This window comes from Thermobia domestica, chromosome 4 (assembly GCF_964235325.1).
Source record: "Thermobia domestica chromosome 4, izTheDome1.hap1.1, whole genome shotgun sequence".
In the NCBI taxonomy this organism is placed as follows: Eukaryota; Metazoa; Arthropoda; class Insecta; order Zygentoma; family Lepismatidae; genus Thermobia; species Thermobia domestica.
The window spans coordinates 241,745,373-241,766,435 of NC_137457.1; the positions used below are offsets into that span (position 1 = coordinate 241,745,373).

The 21,063-nt window shown below is 33.7% G+C and overlaps 1 protein-coding gene across 2 annotated transcripts in view; it reads right to left on the bottom strand.

Annotated features, from left to right (window-relative positions):
• The window catches only part of LOC145683937 (proton-coupled zinc antiporter SLC30A2-like), a 163,109-nt gene that overhangs the window by 7,129 nt on the left and 134,917 nt on the right, over positions 1-21,063 (bottom strand). For both annotated transcript variants that reach the window (XM_081755633.1, XM_081755632.1), the window contains exons 3-6: positions 14,893-15,003; positions 11,348-11,494; positions 7,177-7,330; positions 4,738-4,963 (exon numbers count right to left, since the gene is read on the bottom strand). In XM_081755633.1, the coding sequence (XP_081611759.1) occupies positions 4,738-4,963; positions 7,177-7,330; positions 11,348-11,494; positions 14,893-15,003 (638 nt within the window). The remainder of the gene's footprint in view (positions 1-4,737; positions 4,964-7,176; positions 7,331-11,347; positions 11,495-14,892; positions 15,004-21,063) is intronic.

Genomic DNA, 21,063 nt, shown 5'->3' on the forward strand with positions numbered 1-21,063 from the left:
TTTAAAGAAGTAAATCGTCCAAGATTCCGTTATGATGAAGGAAAGAATAATATGAAAAAAAAAATATAATTTTTAAAAGATAAATCGTGAGATTCTGTTATGATAGAAACATCGTAACTGGTGGAGTCTGCTGTAACAAAGTCCTCTTCTCGACGACAATGTTTCTACTTTTAAAACGTATCATATATACCGGTACTGATTGTACGTGACAGAATAAAATCATATAATATAGATATTAATAAAAAAGAAACAATCGATTTTTAACACACCATATGCTATGTAGATGTGAATTCCATAACGTACAATGGTTAGTATAGATTAACTCATAATTAAGATATGCACATAGTTCTCTTCAAAGAAATACACATTTGAGTCAAAACCATAGAATAGGGAAAAGAAACTGAAGAACTCTTAATAAAAGAAATACAAATGTTGAGGGAAAATAAACATAAAGAAGTATTAACTCAATGGAAAATACTTACAATTAAGCAATTACACTTTCTTATTTTGAAGAAGAAAGAAAGTTAAAACCTGTGATGCATTCTTGAATTTCCGTCACAGGCAACTTTACACAAGTCAACTTCAATAGCAGGTTTCATCTCAAATGAAAGTAAGGTTATTTCTAACACCTTTTATGAAATAATAGTTGAGGAATGTTTTTTTTCTTTTAATTACTGCTATTAACATAATCAAACTTCAATGTATATATATATATAAAATCTGACTAGTCAACAGTTACTCTAGCAACTCGAAAAACAGTAATGCCAAAGAAGACAATTTATAATATACTTATTGTTAGATATCATTGTTGAGTTGAGTGCAAAGAATAATGAATCAATAATGTAATTTACATTATTTTAATTAGAAGAAAATTAAATGTTTTCATTTTCAAAAAGTTCTACTATCGTTAGTCAACCAAACCGAAAGTGTCAATAAAAAAATGGAAGAAAGCATACGGTAGCTTCTACAATTCGAGTCAACTTCCATTTGTGTATCAGCCTGTTCCACGATAACTTTCATAAAATTTATCTGATTCTAATGAAACAGGATTATTCTAATATTTGAAAATAATCATGTTGTTTGGGATTGAAGTACATCAAAAATAAGCAAATAAAACCCATTTGAAGTTTAAAGTTGTGTATATACGTAATGTGATTAAAAAAATTATCACAAGTTTTGTAAAGATTATTCGATCTTAATGCAACATATTACATATTTTCTTTAAGATTTCCTAATTGTTTCCACTGGTTGGGGTTGAAATCAAAAAACGGATAAATTTCTTGCACATATATAAAATGCGATTAGAATATTTCAATGATAACATCTGTAAAAATTATTCGATTCTGTATAATATGGAGTAATTATCTTTGAGGCTTTACAGTTATCCCCATTTCTTGGAGTTGAAATCGGTAAAGAATGGAGTGAATTCATCCCATACTAAAATATGTTTTAGGCATTTGGTAGATATTATGAAAATTATCATACTTTTATGAAGCGGCGAAGCTTGCTCAAATTAATGAGAAGCAAAGGTGCGAATTCATCCGATTTTAAAAATCGTACCTAATGTTAAATTTCATACAATATAAGTTATCCAATTGCGTATGGCGTGTGCAATCTTTGAGAGTTCCTAATGGGATTTACTGCTTGAAGATGAATTTAGTTAGAGATAAGGGGTTGAATTCACCCCTTTAAAGTACGTTTAATCAAGTTTTCCGTACAAATTATTTTGATCTTCAAGAAATAGACGTGTGCTCTTTTCGAACTTTCCCAATGCAGTCTATTGTTTGGGATTCAACTCGCGGATAAGTTAAATTTATTCCACTTTAAGAAAAGAAGTTTCAGGGTAACGTTTGTTAAAAAGAAAATGTTTTATGGTAACTTTCGTTAAAAAGAAAATGTTTCAGGGTAACTTTCGTTAAAAAGAAAATGTTTCAGGATGACTTTTGTTTTTTAAAAATGCATTATTTACGCTTAAGAATTATAATTATTATTTGAGATTGACTAAGGTTATGAAATCCACAAATTTTATGAAAGAAATAGAGTGAATTGGAAAGTTCGAAGGAAAATTACGCCATATTGCACAGAATCAAATATGTGTTACGAATCTTAATGAGGGAAGAATTATGATCGTATTTTGTATACGTAAAAAGTTTCAAAGATGTGTTAAACATGTCTTCTTACACTGAATTCGGGGTTGATTTTACAACTTATTCCTGACGAAAGTAAACACCAAGCAAGAGGATTATTTCCTAAGGCTCAAAGAAAGTACATGCCAAATTTGATAGAAAATGGATAAATTTTAGTAACACTACCATGGAGCAGACAGACAGACGTACGAAGGTATGTTGAGTTGAATAGTAAAAGTAGTTTACGTTCACTTCAACTAATTCTTGATGGGCACCTTACCATTTTATTTACTAAAGATAACATTGAAGTTGAAAAAGTTCATTTTAAAAGACAAACATATAGTTTTCTTTATTAAGATATCAGTTCTATGATAATTCATTTGAGCACCTTCCTCTAATGATTAATCTTTATTTTTTAATCTATTGATTTGTGCGGGAAAACGTTCTTCTCTTTTCTTTGTAATGAACCAGAATGTTAATGACGTAATCTGACAATGTTAAATTTTATCTTAAATTTCACTTAATATTAAATTTCTCTCTCTCCCCCCATATACATGGGACCCGAAAAGGATGGATAAAAGCCGGACCAACAAGGGACCCGACCTTCCTATGTCGCTGTGGACTAGGAGCACATCTTCCTTACCCTATGTCGCACTGGACTAGGGATCCCATCTTAAACTTATAATCCAAATCGAACCTACAACCTGCCAAAGTGTTCTGGAAACTGCCATGAGTGGAAGGGGCACCCGGGAAAACATTTAATATTCCTTCACTTGGTCATTGAGGAAGAGACACTGAATTAGAAACAATTGTATTTATCATATTTTGTAATAAAACTTAGTGAAGGGAAAAAGTCACCCGGTCTATCATTTGACTCTACCTAAAAGACATTGCGATATATATATAAATTCAGAATAATTTTGAGAAAGCAAGCGGGTGTTTAACCAACACTTGTAAAATCACTAAAATAATCGTAATTAAAACTTCAGATCATACAGGGTGGTCCAATTTCGGTTAATTAGTTGTGAGTTGACAACACCGCCGCGAAATGGGAGAGGGGAGAGTGAGATGCCTGTCAGCCGTTAGCAGGTGGCCTTGGATTCAGTTGGTCGGTACAGCAGCGCGTGTTTTGTGTGGAACAATTTATAAAACAGGAGTCCATTGTTCTCGTATAACGAGCATTCAGACAAGAGTTTGGTGACGAGAAAAGACGAGGAAAGGTTCCATCAGGGAAAACCATACGCAGGTGGGTGTCACAGTGGCGTACTCGTGGTAATATAAGTGACAAAATACACACACGTAAGAAAACAGTTCGTGCACCTGAAAACATGACACGTGAGCGGGAGGCAATTCTTGCCAGTCCAAAACGTTAAGCAGGACAACATTCCCTTACATTGAATCTTCCTCGGAGTAGTGTTGGTCGAATGTTGTGAAATGATTTGAAGTTTCACCCATACAAAATGAGGGTGGTGCAGGAATTATCAGAGTCAGATAAAATAATGCGAGTACAGTGTTATCAAGCCATGTTTCCTGGAAAAGTGATATCCAGATTTGGGGGATATTCCATGGCCTCCCAGATCTCCGGACATGACTGCCCCTGACTTTTTCTTGTGGGGGCATTTAAAGGACAGAGTGTTTAGACATCGGTTGCATATCTAGAGGAACTGAAACACAGGATTCAGAAGGAAATATCCACCATCACTCCAGATCTCTTACAGAGAGTAATGGCTAGCTTCTGTAAACATCTGACCCTTTGCATTCAGAAGGGTGGAGGAGACTTAGATAATGTGATGTTCGAAAAATAACACCTCACCTAAAAATCCAACTGAGTGTTGTAATTGTTGATAGGCGTTACATTCATGTGTCTATGAAACTGTGTTTTATTTCAACATAAAATAGGGAAACCGAAAATGGACCACCCTGTATTAAAAAAGAGAAGGACTCTCCTTATGATCTGTAAAAAATATATGGTGAAGGTACTCAACACCCTTAACCCCTTTTGAAAACACCACCGACAATATATGAAATTCAATTGTTATTATGTATATAATTCTAGCGTTTAACGAACAAACAAAAACTGTTGAAAGATAAAAATACACCAACCGATGAATCTTGCTGATCTGAACAAAATGACCTGCGTGAGTGTAAAAGAATCATCCGTAGTTTTAAAGAAAATTAAAAAAAAAATGTAAATTAAAAATTTATAAAACCATGTCTCTTATTAAAGTGAAACTAATAGTGAAATAGACTCTCACGAAGCCCTTCATTATGACATTGGCATAATTACAATACATACAGTAGTATGGTTAATGTAATTTAAAGTAAAATTTTAATCTCTGTTGAACTAAAACATTGTCCAAACAGAAGACACATCTAATCAATACATAAATTGAATTGAACACGATAACATGCTTAAGGACAAATTCACATGTGTAATTTTCTAAATAATGGAAAACAAACTTTTGTGGGACCAACAACAATTGACAGCATTCATTTTGCTGGAAGAAATTATTTGTTTACATACCGTATATGTAGCGACATACACTGTTAACTAGCAGATTACTATGTGACATATATACCCTTTACACACACTACTACTTATAATACTTACTTTAAAATAAATTATTAAGGCAGCAGTAAAAACTCCTATACTTTGAAGCAGATCCCCGACTACATGGACGAACGCAGCCCGTACATTGATATTTGCTCCTTTCTGAATAACGACGTCACTGCCAGTGTCTGAACCGCTCGATTCCATAGCTGAAGCATTGTTGTCATGATTATTATGGGAATGGCCACCATGCGTATGGCCATGTTGATGAAGAGAAACACCCATTCTGAAAACATAAGAAAAAATGAAGGTATATTTTACTGAACCAGAAATCAGATTGTAATTTAGAATCCGAAACTGATACCGAAATAAAAATAAAATCTGACCAAAGCAAGCACTTACTATTACAATCTGTGTTAACGTTTCGGCAATATATCGTTGTCTTCATCATGACACATGATCTTACCTGATACGTCTGAAGAAGGCAATGGTGTATTGCCGAAACTTACACACATTACATACTAATGAAAGGAGGAAACAACCGATTTTTTTTACACATCAGATTCTCTAGTTGCGAATTCTATAACACAAAAAGAGTGAAAAAGTGACTGGCTGGACCGTGACTCGAACCCGGGACCTCCGGCATACCGTGCCGATGCGTTAACGACTGCGGCACCCAGTCCGCTTCTCAGAATAGCCACCCATTCTCACTCTCGAGGTCGGTGATCTCATCTCGGGCCACTATAAGACGAGAGGACCAACCTCGAGAGTGAGAGAATGAGTGGCTGTTCTGGGAAACGAACTGAGTGCCGCAGTGGTTAACGCATCGGCACGGTAAGCCAGAGGTCCCAGGTTGAAGTCGCGGTCCAGTCAGTCAGTTTTTCACTCTTTGTGCGTTATAACACAGATTAGTAATAATAAGTGTTTGCTTTTGTTAGATTTTTATTTACGTTATACGTAGTTCCACAGCTAGAATAAGCAGCATTCAACTGACATCCCTATTATTATAGAACAACATTTCCTACATCAATCAGGAAAAGTCAGTGAACAAGAACATTACAATTGGACATACTAAAAATAAATATTGACTCTCCACTATCCACATGATCAGTAAGAACAACGTAAGAAAGAGATCACAGTCTAATCTAATTGCTTCATGTAACGAAGTAATTTACAGTTTGTGATAAAACAAACAAAAATCTGATCGCTGCAGTGATAGGGACTCAAACTCCGATCACTATCCTACGTGTGAAACTTTGTGTGCTTTCAGACCTTGTCGGATGAATTAATTATAAGACCTACACGTGTTTAAGAGGGAAAATTTGTTTGATTAAGTAATGCCAAAATTAAGGAGGGTATTATCTTTATAGGTCCATAGATTCAGAAATCCACAGTTTGATGAAACACTAGAAAGTGGTTGGAAAGCTTTAAGAGTGAATGTCCACAGCTCTTGGGAAGACGCCGAACAACAAATTACAAAGAACTTGTGACTAACTTGTTGTCATTTTACAAAAACTTGGTTGTAATATGTCCTAAATACTCCATTTTTCTTCATTTATTCGCAGATTTCTTTCCCGAGAATTGTGGAGCAGTAACTGATGAACATAGCGAGAGGTTCAATCAAGGTATTGCAGCCGCGGAGAAAATATATGATGGAAAGTGGAGTCCTACTATATTGGCCGACTACTGTTGGAGTATTGCTGGGGATGCTTTAGAAGTAACCTAATAAAGGAGAGGTAAATAAAAACGTTCTAAATAAACCCAACAGAAATCTATCATGTACAAGGGGTTTCAATTTTGGCCTACATCGAAAAGTAGTTGCTAATCTGAACTTTTAAATGATATTGTACTTTTTTCATTGTCAAACTTTAGTTTTATTCGTATCACGTCCTTATTTTATTACACTGGTATTATTTGATTGCCATCGTACCTGTATATAGAAGAAGGGGATATTTGTACATATAAAAATTTTTATAAATTTTAAGGTTAATACTGAATTTGTTATTGCTGCATTGTTTGTATTGTAGATTAGTGTTTAATTTTCTATACTGGAATACTTCATAAATTTGTTCAACTACCACCACTTGACACATGTTACGTGAAACTGATTTTCTGTTTTTAATATTAATGTATAAGGCTATAAAAATATGTAGGTTAGTATGTTCCTTAATTCTATCCAAACTTGTCACATTAAGGTTAAATACATGTCAAGAACTTAACCATATCTACTTACAATAATTTTGGATCAATGTTTCATAGCTTTCTAATTCTAATTACATTGGGAAATATACCAATTAAATGTAAACAATATTACAGCTTTTAATTAAGCACGATTTTAGCCTATAGTATACAGAGGGCCAAAGGCTTGGATGTAACAACTGATTATTATAATGCAAAGAATTAACCTGATAGTTAATCCAGTACGTTACAAATCTTATCATGTATCACGAAGCATGTATTCATGAGAAAATTACAATATGTTAATCTAAGTGTACTTACATTATGTTTATTACCACACCGACGCCTGATGTTATAAGCATGATAACCGAGTCAATTTCAAAATCGTTGTTTCTTATTCTTTCCACGGCTAAGTACACCAACACTCCAGTTACTAGCCATATTAACAGCACAGACGTAAGGGCTCCTATCACCTCTGGAAGAAAGAATTGTTACAAATATTAGAATTACAACTAAAATTTGTAGAAAGAATTGTTACAAATATTAGAATTACAACTCAAATTTGTAGAAAGAATTGTTACAAATAGTAGAATTACAACTCAAATTTGTAGAAAGAATTGTTACAAATATTAAAATTACAACTCAAATTTGTAGAAGGAATTGTTACAAATATTAGAATTGCAACTAAAATTTGTAAAAAGAAGTGTTACAATAGAATTGCAACTCAATTTGTAGAAGGAATTGTTACAAATATTAGAATTGCAAATAAAATTTGTAGAAAGAATTGTTACAAATATTAGGATTACAATTCAAATTTGTAGAAAGAATTGTTACAAATATTAGAATTGCAACTCAAATTTGTAGACAGAATTGTTGCAAATATTAGGATTACAATTCAAATTTGTAGAAAGAATTGTTACAAATATTAGAATTACAACTCAAATTTGTAGAAGGAATTGTTACAAATATTAGAACTGCAACTCAAATTTGTAGAAAGAATTGTTGCAAATATTAGGATTACAATTCAAATTTGTAGAAAAAATTGTTGCAAATATTAGAATTGTAACTTAAATTTTTATTGATATAGTACTTCAAAAACTTTCCTAAATTGTTCTTATTGCAATAAGGGGCAAGTAATTTAACGTATTCCTCAGCTTGATCATGTTTACCTTATAAAAAGTTAATTCTAAGAAATAGTTTCAACATGGGTATAATGTAGATATGTGATGCCATCCTTTTGTATATTTTCAACTCCTTGTTCAACCTTTTCCAAAGATTGCATCCCCTATTTCGTTAGAATATTTTTATTTAAAAATACTTATACATGTAATATCCTTTCACCTCTCCTTAAAAAAAAAAAAAAAAAAAAAAAAAAAAACTGAAAATTAAAGACTTTAATAACTTTGGCATGTAGTATTTCGTATTAACATTGATTGGAATAGGGCTAATGTCGGTTGTATGGTGTTTAAGTTACGATTGTATCAAACTCGTACATACAGGGTGACACAAAAAACTACCACTACCGAACAAATTAGGATAAATCTAATACAATTTTGCTGTCAGAAATTGAATCATTACAAATTGCCGTTTAACAGAGAGTAATACAAATTATCAATATCTGAATATCATCCTGTAGATGGCGTTCTTCTCCCATGTGTTCTCGCAATATGCTGTTGAGGTTCCCTATTACTTGCTGCATTTAAACTTATTTAAAAAAAAAAAAATCCGATCAGGGTCCTTGGCCGAGTCGTGTAAACCCGACAATCTGACTCTTAACGTAGGTTTATAGGGAAAACTCATTAACATGTACAGCCTCGATATTCTGTGGTGTATAACAGACCCAAAGGAGGATGATAAATTTCTGGATAAGTTGTGAACATAAAATGAGGCCTATTTTCATTTTACAAGTTACGTGAACAAGCAGAAATATCGTTACTGGCAGATGGCATCCCTAATAAGGTTGATGAATGTTCTTACACAGCAGCAAGAAGATGGTAGGAATATAGTTTCGTTACTTAAAGTCATCATATTTTCTTTTTTTCGAAAATGAAGTACAGATCGCAATAATTGTCACTACGGATCAGTATGTTCAGATGCTGCAATCTTTTGTTGCACCTGCATTGAACGATTTTTCCAATTTCACGAAGCCTGGTTTTAATTGGATGGTGTAATATCGCACACTGCAAGACAAGCAATCAATGGTACCTATGCAACAATTGTTCAGTTACTTTATCGTCTCAGAATTCGGTGTTTCTCTGTTCTTTTTTCCCCAAGATCATCATAGTTTATAGGTTTCTGGTGTTTTCTCGTGGGACTACATTAGAAGTCGGATTTACACGACTCGACTAAGGCATACTAGGTGAATTGAAACAAACAATTCAAGATGAAATTCGTAGTGTCCCAGTTGAGATGTTGCAGTGAGCAATGAGGAACCACAAAGGCAGATTGGAAGAATACATACATAAATGAGGACGCCATCTATAGAATGTAATTTTCAGACAATGATAATTTGGACTATTGTTTCTTAAACGGCGAGTTGTAATAATGATCCAATGTCTGTCAGAAAAATTGTTTTGTTGTATATTTCTCCTACTTTTGGTGGATGGTTTCAAAAGTTCTCATTGTTTTTGTGTGTGTCTATACAGCTTAAATGAAGGGTTTGAAAGATAAAGGGATTATATAACAGTTTCGTGAAAGTGTGTTTTCGTAGTGAGAACATCATATAAAACCATTGGAATCATTATCGTATGGGACCATGACCATTACAACAAAATAAATGTGGTAGGGAGATAAAGGAGAAAATGCAATATTTTTCAACGAAAAAAGAAACAGTATGAACTCATTTTACTACAAACAATATTTGTTAACATAACTCATTCATCTAAGAAATCCTTCAATTCTGATATGCAGAATTGATATCTGGAACCAATTAAAAAAGTAGAAGAATTAGATCTCGAATGAAATATATTCTTGAGATCTTCAATCAATGAAAAATAAAAAAGTAGCCTCTCAATACCGTTTACGCTCTATAGGAATCAATATTAGAACCATCCAGTTGAAATAGAGAAATAAAGAAGAGGATGCTGAATCTATAGAACAATAACTGTTTTTGGTTACCTGTTGCCATTTTTACTCTGCCGATCAGAGTTGAAACCGAAAATTGTAGATTTTTCACACTTTAGGTTACAATAGAAGGATAAAAGTCGAGACAAAACTTATTCTTGACACACTGAATCCATGCCAAAACCACATTTTTCACTATTTATCACCATTTTCACACTGTACCGATCCGGAATTGAAACTAAATTGGTTGATTTCTGTTAATTCTGGTTAATGGAGAAAGTTTAGCATAATCTTGGGATGCTGAATCCACACCAAAACCACATTTTTCACTATTTATCACCATTTTTACACTCTACTGATCCGGAATTGAAAATGAATTGGTTGATTTCTGTTAATTCTGGTTAATGGAGAAAGTGTAGCACATTCTTGGTACGCTGAATCGATTCCAAGAAACAGCTTCTCGCTATTTCTTTTCCGTTTATTCTGTGATATCTGTCGACAAACGGACTGACAGAAGAAAAGTCAAAATGATGGACCCGATGTTAGAAATTTATTCTGTGAAATCTAATAAACATATGTTATTTTGAGACATGTGTTTCAAAACGTTAACTTTCAAAGTTTAGTTTCCACGTCAGTGTTTCCACTTTCTACCGCTAAGACTTAGCAGAGAACAGTTAAGAAAAATGACGTTGACTGAAGAACAGAGATCATTCTATGTGCTTGATTATCATGTAAATAAGTCTGTGATTAGTGTGCAACGGCATTTCCGTGTCAGCTATCGGAGAGACTACCTACGGAGAAGGTTATTCGTAAGTGGTATGAACATTTCAGAGATTCGGGCCGTGCATCACAGCAGTCATTGCTGATTTTGATTGCAGCTTGCTACAAAACGTTTGGCAGAAGATAGACTATCGGCTTGATGTGTGCCGTATTACATGGGGTGCACACATAGAACACAGTTTAGGCTACCTTTCTTAGCAAATGTCTCACAATAACATATGTTTATTACATTTCACAGTAAATTTCTGAAATCAGGTCCATCATTTTGACTTGCCCTGTATAAGACTTCCTATAAACATAGCAAATTTCAAAGTGTAATAAAACTGTTTAATCAAATACAACTAGCTAGCTATCTTATATGGACATAATATGTTGAAAAGAATAAACATGATGGAACAATTAAAAAAATGTTTTGAGAATAGCTATATCGATCTTTTGTACTAAGGGAATGTACTATTTATCAGTTTCCTAATTGACCGAATACTTTATAACCACCTTTAACATAACTAAATAATTTACATTTCGATAGACGACAAAATATTGAATCTCAGAGCGACACAATACCTAAATAGGAACTGCCTACAATGTGGATTAAAATATTGAGTATATTACTCTATACATAACAAAATGGTAACATATAAACACTTACCTGCCCTGTGCCATCCAAAACTCATTCGCTGTGTTGCAGGTCTTGAAGCTACCCATAATGCAAAAAGTGAAATCATAAAACTGGCGAAGTCTGTTAGTAGATGCGCAGCATCTGTCGCAATAGCAAGACTGTTAGCTAAAAATCCACCTAAAAGTAAAAAAGTAAATACGTAATGATTAGAACAAATGAAACAGAAGTTGACATTCAAAAATTCTGCAACCTTTGGACCTGAAGTGTGTCCGATTTTCGAAAATGCCGATTTTTGAATTATCATATGCGCAGCACAAACTATTGCCTATAGTATAAACAGTCCTTTCAAGAACGAAAATTCAGCAAATAAATGATAAAATGAAAAAGGATGAACAAGAATCCTTGTTAGCAGGTGCACCCAAGCACTGATTATTATCAAATACAGAATTATTATCAAATGCTCTGTACAGTAGTATCAAACCATGAACAGCACCCGCAGAAAACAGTAGATCGCCAGCGCTCTGAATTTGAAAATTCGCTCCAAGATCCATGTCTGAAATCTGAAGGAATCGTATTATTGATCGCCCGTCTTTTGAATACGAGCCAGTATCATGATTAGAGACACCAAACAGCATTTTCACTCCTTCGCAGATTAGTATATACCTGTAGACAAAGGTGATTTTGATAGCAAACGGTCATTTTAAAGGATTGAGGTGATATTGCAATAAACTGGAATAAGAAACCATTGAAATCCTTCATTTTCAAGAAAGAAAAAAGAAAAAATAAAAGAAAAAAAAAACGAAAAGTACTTTCAAATATAAATCAATGAGCTGAAAATACGAAGTAGGCATTCAACAAGCCTTAGAACTGTCTGCATAGGTAATAATAAATTAAAGACAATCTAACATGATTTACTTCAGAGTCATCTAAGAGTTATAATGGTCAGATTACATGATAATGATAAAAATTGCAATAATGAGATGAAAGCATGCAAAAATATAGAAAAAATAGCCAAACTATAAGCTCATGAAGAATACATAGCTAATGTAAGTAAATGCGAATGTGCTTGTCGATAATCACAAAAGAAATTAAGACAAAGAAAATTGTCAAGTATTACACCCAATGAGTTTAATAGTTTCTTTGTAAAACAATCAAAAACATTTAAATAGTGGTTCTGTAAATTACATAGATAACATTAACAATGATATTAATAATTATCTTGATAGGAAAAGTTTGCCTCAACTTCACCATCTCAACTTTAAATGGATACAGGTTATTGTAGAAGAAATTCTTAATATCGTGTCAAAAATGAAAAATTCTTATAGCGAAGATTTTTATGATTTATCTACCGTTGTTATAAAACATATAATTGAAATAATAGTTCCCCAATCACGTACCTTATTAATTGGACATTAAGTGAAGGCATGTGACAACCCAGATAGCCTAACAGTAACTATGGCAGTGGCTATTTACAAGAAGGATAGAGATAACCGTGGTAGCTACTGGCCTATATCTCTTGTTCCAGTGTTTACTAAGATTATAGAATACTGTGTAAAAAAAGCAATTGTTTCCTTATTTTGAACAGAATTCATTAATTAATGTTGCTCATTTCGGATTCAGATCGGGTATACCACTATTAATGCTGTTGAGGTGGTTGTAAATGAAATAATTAATGATTTTGAGTTTGGCTCATGTATGTATACTACTTTGATTGACTTAAGTACAGCCTTTGACACAGTACTACATAACATATTGCTTATAAAATTACAGTTCTAAGGTATGCATGTATGCATGTATTGGCCTATCCCTTTTTAAGATCTACCTCAATAATCGTAGGTAGCTGGTAATTTCAACTGGTGTTCCTCAAGGCTCAATACTAGGCCCGTTCTTATTTTTAGTGTATATGAACATTCTGTCTAATTACCTACCACATAAAATAACAATGTATGTAACGACACCAACTTTATTACAAACGATATTAGCATACTTAACCTGAACATTAAAAATAAAGAAATACTAAACGTTTTTTTCTCCACAGTGTAAAACAAATAGCTTGACATTAAATACGATTAAAACTGTAACCCATTTCTTCTACTTAAATAAATGACCATATATATCTTAGATAATCAAGATAATGTAAAATTGCTTGGCATATATACAAGTATACAAAATTAAACTGGAAAACACTTACTCAGGTACTAATCAACAGACTTATATGTATTACGGAAATTTAAAAGGTCTATAAGTGAGAAAATGATTATTTCAGTGTGTTATGTTCTTTTTCACTCACCTTACTGTACCGCAATTTATTGTGGGGAAATTCTACAGGTGCAACGGACACTTTTAAATGGCAAAAGAAGCAATACGCTGTACGCTAATAGTGAATCATATGGAGAAATTTTTAAAGAACACCAAAATCATGACAGTGACATCAATAAACATTTATTATAGGCCTAGCTTAATACATATAATAGTTGTGTAGTTTTCAAGAAAATTTTTAAAAAATAAAAATAAACTTATGTGACGCTAAGAGTTATGTTGTTCGTTGGTTGAAGAAAATTGTTATTTCTTTATGAACTGTATATGTAGAAAAATACACTGTTAGCTAGCAGATTGTTGTTTACTTTCTCCTCACAATGATAAACATACTTTTTACACATATACTACTTGTAAATACACAAAAGATACCCAATAGCATCTGAATGCTGAGTGAAGACTTAAAAATTCTAGTGCTCTACTGAAAATCCTGTTTCGGAACCGCGTATACCAGAGACACGAGCGCTAACTTTTCAGCTGCATAAGAAAACACGAAATAAATTAATGAATACTTAATTAAAACGTTAATTGAAATAACTTCATTTCTGAAAGGTAACGAAAATATTGTGAGGGTAACGCTATAAAATTTTCTCATTTTTATAGCGTGTAATACTTTCATACACCAAAAATGTTAACGATTTATACATATACATGTATAAATCTTTTACATCTAATTCTTTTACATATGTACATAAAATTAGGGTTAGGAATTGGATTTCTGGGCTTTTGGCATCTATGCCATGTTAACCCGTCACGTATGAGAGATGACACACTTCGGCGATCACACTACCCGGGAAATTGGGGAGGAAGAAAGCGGCCTGGGCCTATTATATTAGTTACCATTCCGGTTTTTGCTTGATGTAAATGAGAAAAACCTCACTCAGAGGATGACTGACCTAAAAAAAGCTTTTACACTTTTACAAACGAATGTCCCCATCGGGAATCTAACCCGGGACCGGTCGGACCAGAAGCGAGAGCGTTAGCGACTACGCTACGCGGGGCCACGATTTTATATATATATATATGCAGAATACTTATTTCTCTTACTTTTGAAAATGAGATTGAAAACCTAGATTTCATAATAGTTGATTATTTCTCATTTCTATAGTTTCGAATTATTGTTACCATAACTACTATTGTATTATTCTACATATTTACACGTAGTTCATTACGGAGCACAGAAGTGTTACTATTTATTTATTTTTAATAAATTTACATTTAAATGGCAAACATAAATAATATATATAAAACATCCTTACCTATTACTTCTCCTACCATAAATATAACACACAGGACACTTGCGAAGATGAGTTTTCTACGAGCTTGTTTATCCACTAACTCTTTTTCTCTGTGACAGAAATCAGGATGAACTGCAAGAAAGAACATCAACAATTATCAACTATGTGGCATATACTTGATCACTATAACCTAAAATATTACTTGGTAAAACATATATGGATGTACGTAATTAAAATATGAAATTCTTCCAAGTTTCTTAATTTACAAAAAGCAATGCAATAAATGGTATGGAACAGTTTCATATTAAAAAGTAAAATCTCGATCTAATTGAAGACGAAAATCTTCAGTGAATGTGTACTACCTGTCTTGACATATTAATAGGAGCAGGTCCGCTCATAGGGGAAAGGAGCCCCGACAAACGTCGAGGGACCCTCGCTTCTGAAGGATTCGTTATAAAAAATACATTTTTTGAAGTTTTCAGTTTGTTGAAGTTTTATGAAGTCATTCAGTTGTGATTAATTTCAACTCTGAAATTTCCGCTGATTTTTTTTTTTTTGGGGGGGGGGGGGGGCTATGAAAACTATAGGCCGTCCTGATCGGAGACAGAGATATAATAAATTAAGACATTCTTCATCTGCAGAGAACACAACGAAGTATTGAGAGATATACAGCAAGATTCACTAATGACATATTATTCTAGTAAATATAGTTTCAGTTATCTTTTGTATACTTACACGTACTACTAAACGAAATATGTAAAACAAGAACAGAGTAGAAGAAAACAAAAGTCACGAAATGTACAAGAAAAGAACAAAACAATAATTAAACAGAACATGTGAAAACGTTTCCATATGTAGGAAGTGTTATTATTACGAACAAAAGAAAAGTAAGAGATTTGGCAACAAAAATAACTGAAGCGAGGCAAACATTCAACTACTAATTTCCAAAAAATATTTCAATGGAAGTAAAGAAACGCTTCATCGAGAACTTTAGTTGGAGATTTGCATGATACGGGCAGTAATCAAGGGGTAAAAGAACGAAAAAGAAGAAGAAGAAGAGGTAAAGGTTGGAAGCTGTAGAGATTTGGTATTGTCGCACAATACTTGGTGTATTTTGGGCAGAAAATATAAGAATAGGCGAAATTTGGAGAAATAATCGAAATAAGGCAGATACTAGTCATGGGAAAGAGAAGAGTTTGATGACTCCTACTCTAATATGACATTCAGAATGTTCTGTTTGAAAGAAAAAGGAGGCAGAAGGTGGATCGAGAAAGGCATGGATTATAATGCTAGATGAAGTATTAAAAGAGACCATGCGAATGGGTTAAAACAGCTATCTCGTATCAGATTGAGTACGCAAATCTAAAAAGAGATTTCTACATGTTATTATCACCGTATAACTTTTAACAATTATAATTTTTAGCTAGCATCAATTCCCGCTTCGCTGGGTTAAATTAAGGAAAAATAGTAATATGTTCCGTTAATCAGTCACTTTTTACTATTACTAAAGTGCTCTTTGATATTGGTCATTTTCGGTAATTATTATATATATCCGTCTCCCCTCCCCATGTTGCGGGGCTCGGCATCGGAAGTATTATTGTTCATCTCAGCGATCCCGAATACTATGAATTCGACACTGATATTCGTCATTTTGATCATATATATTTCGATATGAGAAATCGTTTAAGTTGCAATAGTGACATTTCTTCAGCACTTCCCAACTTCTCATGAGCTTAAAGTCCTTTAAATGAAGGCACTCAACAACAAACGAAGAAAAAATGAAATGAAATCTTTGAGTTTTACGTCCCACGGTTATGCCGGTTAGGCTAAAGGAGACGGTGATGATGAGTAATGAATGAAATGGTGGAATGAAGAAAGTGGGAGGAAACGGGAGAACCCCGAGAAAACCCACGCACACGGTGTTTGTCCACCACAAAGTTCACTTGGCGAGGGCTGGGATCGAACCCGGAACCCCTAGCACCAGAGGTGAACGCTCTACCACTGAGCCAACAAACGAAGATTCCTCGATATTAGCTACATACACTTCCTGCAGAGAAGTTGCTGCTGTAGTGATTTCTTCGGCACTCAAGATGCATAGATTTGTAAAAAAGGAAAATTTGCTGAGAAATTCATTGTAGACCGCGAGTCTCTGGTACAATTTGGAAAGAAGCTTATCAATGACCACAACAAAGATTTCTTGAAGACGATGATCTGGGTTTTCTACCTCCTTTTCCTCTTCTAATTCATCAAATAATTTCTTCCTTTTTCTTAATCTTTTAGGTCTGCTTGCTATGCATTCACCATCAGTTTCAAGAACAGTCTGAACAGTTTTTAGTTCTTTCTCACCACCCATTTTACGGAACATACCTTTCAGTTCATCCACAAGTACGAGTGTCGAGCTGCCTACTGCCGCCCTTTTAGCAGATACACCGACAACTGATCAAACCACCATAATAACCAAGTGATTTATTACATTATTTGCTACAACAATCTGCTACAATATTATCGTAATCAAGGCCATTATAAAAATGACTTTCGCTTATTTTATTGAGTCGTTGGTGAAATATGTATTTTAAATAGTTGATCGTTTTTTAAAATATTTTTAAATGCCGCCCTGGTCCCGGGCCCATGCCTAAATCTGGCTCTGAACATCGGTCATTTTCGATCATTTTCAAATGTCTCTCCCCTTCCCTTAAGTTACACCGTCTAGGTGATATGACAAAAACTATCTCAGATTCGAACTTCATCTAGATTGAAAATTTCATCGAGATCGGTCTGGTGGTTTAAGAGTTATTAAAATTTACTTATTTTTATATATTTCCCCCTCCCCTAACTTCTACCGTCAAAGTGAAATGGTAAAAACATCTCCGGCCCGAAGCTCATCTGTTAAAATTTTTGTCGAGATTAATGGTTTGGTTCAAGAATTACTTTTATTTTTTTTAACTTTTCCTCCCCCTCCCCTAAGTTCTCTCGTCAAAGTAAATACATGAATAAAATCTCATGCCTGAACCTCATCTATGTTGAACATTTGATCGAGATCGGTTGGGTGGTTCAAGAGTGATGAAATCACAAGCACAGTCACTTTCAATTTCATTTTTTACATATATATCTCCTCCTCCCCGTCCCCTACGTTGCACTGTCAAAGTTAAATGATAAAAATTATCCTAGGCCCGAATGTCATCTATGTTGAAAATTTGATCGAGATCGGTTGCGTGGTTCCCAAGAGTTAAGTTTTATTTATTTTTATATATAAATATCCCTCTCCCCACCCCTAAGTTCTACCGCCAAAGTAAAAGTGTCCTATTAAAAGAATTCCAGGCCTGAACCTTATCTATGTTGAAAGTTTGATCGAGATATTAAGTTCAAGAGTTATTAAGTTTTATTCATTTTCGTGTATTTCCCCTCCTCTCCTCCCCCTCCTCTAAGAACTACCATCAAAGTGAAATGATAAAAGCTTCCCAGGTTCGAACTTCATCTATGTTGAAAATTTGATTAAGATCGATCGGGTGATTCAAGAGTTATTAACTCACGAACATGGTCACTTTTTTTATTTTTATATTTATTGATTTTTGTATATCTCCTCCTCCTCCACCACCCCTACCTTGTTTGGTCAAAGTGAAATGGTAATTCCCAGACACGAACGTCATCTATGTTGAAAATTTGATCAAGATCGGTCATTTGGTTCAAGAGATATTAAGATTTATTTTTTTTTTATAATTCTCCCTTCTCCCTCTCCCCTACAGTCAAAGTGAATAGTTAAATGCACTTCCAGGCCAGAACTGCATCTACGTCAAAAATTTGATCGAGATCAGTAGGGTGGTTCAAGAGATTAAGAGTCACAAAAATAGTTACTTTCAATTTTATAATATAGATATCACTAACACTATATTACCACTAATGTATACTTTACCGACCTAAATTAAAATTTACCAAAATATTAATAATTACGAGTGTTGAATTCAGGCTGTTCAAGGGGATCTGAGCCCCCCCCCCCCCCTAGAATATCTATACACATGCATTGAAATATTTACTTTTTCTGTTGAATTTTTTCGGAAATAGTCTTAAAAGCAGAGATTTTTGTTTTTTTAAAAAAGAAAATTAGTTTCTTCTTTTGCCCAACCTGATTATTCTAATTAAGTCATAAATATAGCACGAAGAGAGGAAAGAGAGCTAGAATTGTCATAAAATGTTAATATAAAAAGATTGGAAGGTACTATAGTAAGGACCTGGTAAACAAAATTAAACAGCCCCGAACAAGGATGATCATTAGTCTTCATCTTTCTGTCTCATTCTTCACATATGTATCATGTAGGCTTCGAGACGTGCTGTTTTAGAAGCCTTCTTGCACTGCTGGGAGCAAGGGAGGAAGGCAAAAGTCAAAAAAGAGAATCTCTCACATGGAAGTGTAATGTAAGGGATTCCACATTGGTTTTTAAAGAAAAATTTCTGTGTTTTGAACTTTTTATGCATTCCGGCATTCGCCTGGTGGGACGAAGGAAATTCTTTGGAAAAATTTGAGTTATAATGGCTTGCCGGACCAAATCCGGAAGTTCTTTTTTTTTAATGTACCCCTTAGATTTTTATTGCACCCCCCTTGTACAGAAGTCTGAATTCAACACTGGTGATTACAAATCCCAACCTTCATATTTTTTTGGAACTCTTCACTGCTTCAAAAATAGTCTTACTTTTCAGAATGGTTTCATTGAAATATTGGCAGATCGTTTTCAGGTTCATTTGAACACAAATTTCAGCCATCACAATTGTTAAATTCTATCATCTGACTATAAAGCTTTCATTACACTAAACATTCATTTGAGATGAGCATTACTAGCTGATATAGTGAAGATATACTTCATTACTTTAAACAAGTTTGTGCATATGCTTTCTCGAAAAATGCACTCCGTAATTTACAACTGTACAGGATCTGGCAGTGAATCGGGCCATTTTGAAAACGTATTGAGAGTAACTTCACATTCGAACTAATTAATAACTAAACTGACTACGCAATAGAAGAACAGGAGATCCTTTGTGTGACTGACATTTTTTTTTTTAAATCTTGTTCCATACCCAAACGATATGACCGCTCAGTGATTCTGATTGCCAAAAACGTGGCGAAATCCGTAATCAAAGTTTCAATTTGGAGACTTTTAAGACTCAAAATAGTTCGGTTAATATCATTACCATTAGAAATGGCAATTTTGAGGGCCAGTTGCAAGTACCAGGCAGACGAAATCTATTTCAATCTCAGTGTCAAACTTGTGACATCGAGACCACGCTCAGAACACAAGTAAACGCAGTTTACAATCACACTCCATGTCCTTGCGTTTGATGTTTTTTTTTTTTTAATAAATCAAGGACTGAAAGCAAGTAAATTTCAACTGTGTAAATAAAATACAATGAAGTAAATGAAAATAAAGTTTGCATTGATTGTTCAAATTACTGAAGCATTAGCAATATTATTATTATTATTATTATTATTATTATTATTATTATTATTATTATCGTTTCCAGTTTAAATCGCAAAAATTAAAAAGAAGCCAAAAGTCCCATGAGATCCTACTTCTCAAACACTTTCAAACAAAAATTGTTCTCTATTAATGTAAAACAAAGCCCCCCCTTTTCGTTGTATCCATTGTTTTCTCTACCATTGTATAAATTCGCTTTTAGACGTGAATTTCACGTTTTCGTTTTGGTTAATTTAAATTGAATAATAATAATAATAAATGAAAATATTCAACACAAAATAGTAAGGAAATTCATTTTGTCATTAATATATTTAAAACTCAAAATCGGCGACCTGGAAACGCCTCAATAGGTCTACTAATTTTTGTTTAAATCGAATTACTTCTTATTTTAAGATTTCCATATTGAATCTGCCTTTAAAAAAATAGTATCAAATTCGAAATCAACAATCTCAAAAACCTCTAAGTACCGAGTTTTAGAAATATTAAACTGGAATTTCAACGTTTTTGTCATGTTTTCGGTAATTGGGACCAGTAACGTCATTTCAGATTTTGTCGGGGAAAGGGGGACAAGATTGGTCACCACTATGAGTTTCTCTGGGTTTTATTAGTATGTTAGTATACAAATTATTAAAAATCATGTTTCTCGAATCCTTCTGCCCTCCCCAAATGACGCCGCTGATTGAGTCTACTATGGGCTGTCCGAAAGTACAGATATTAACGAATAAAA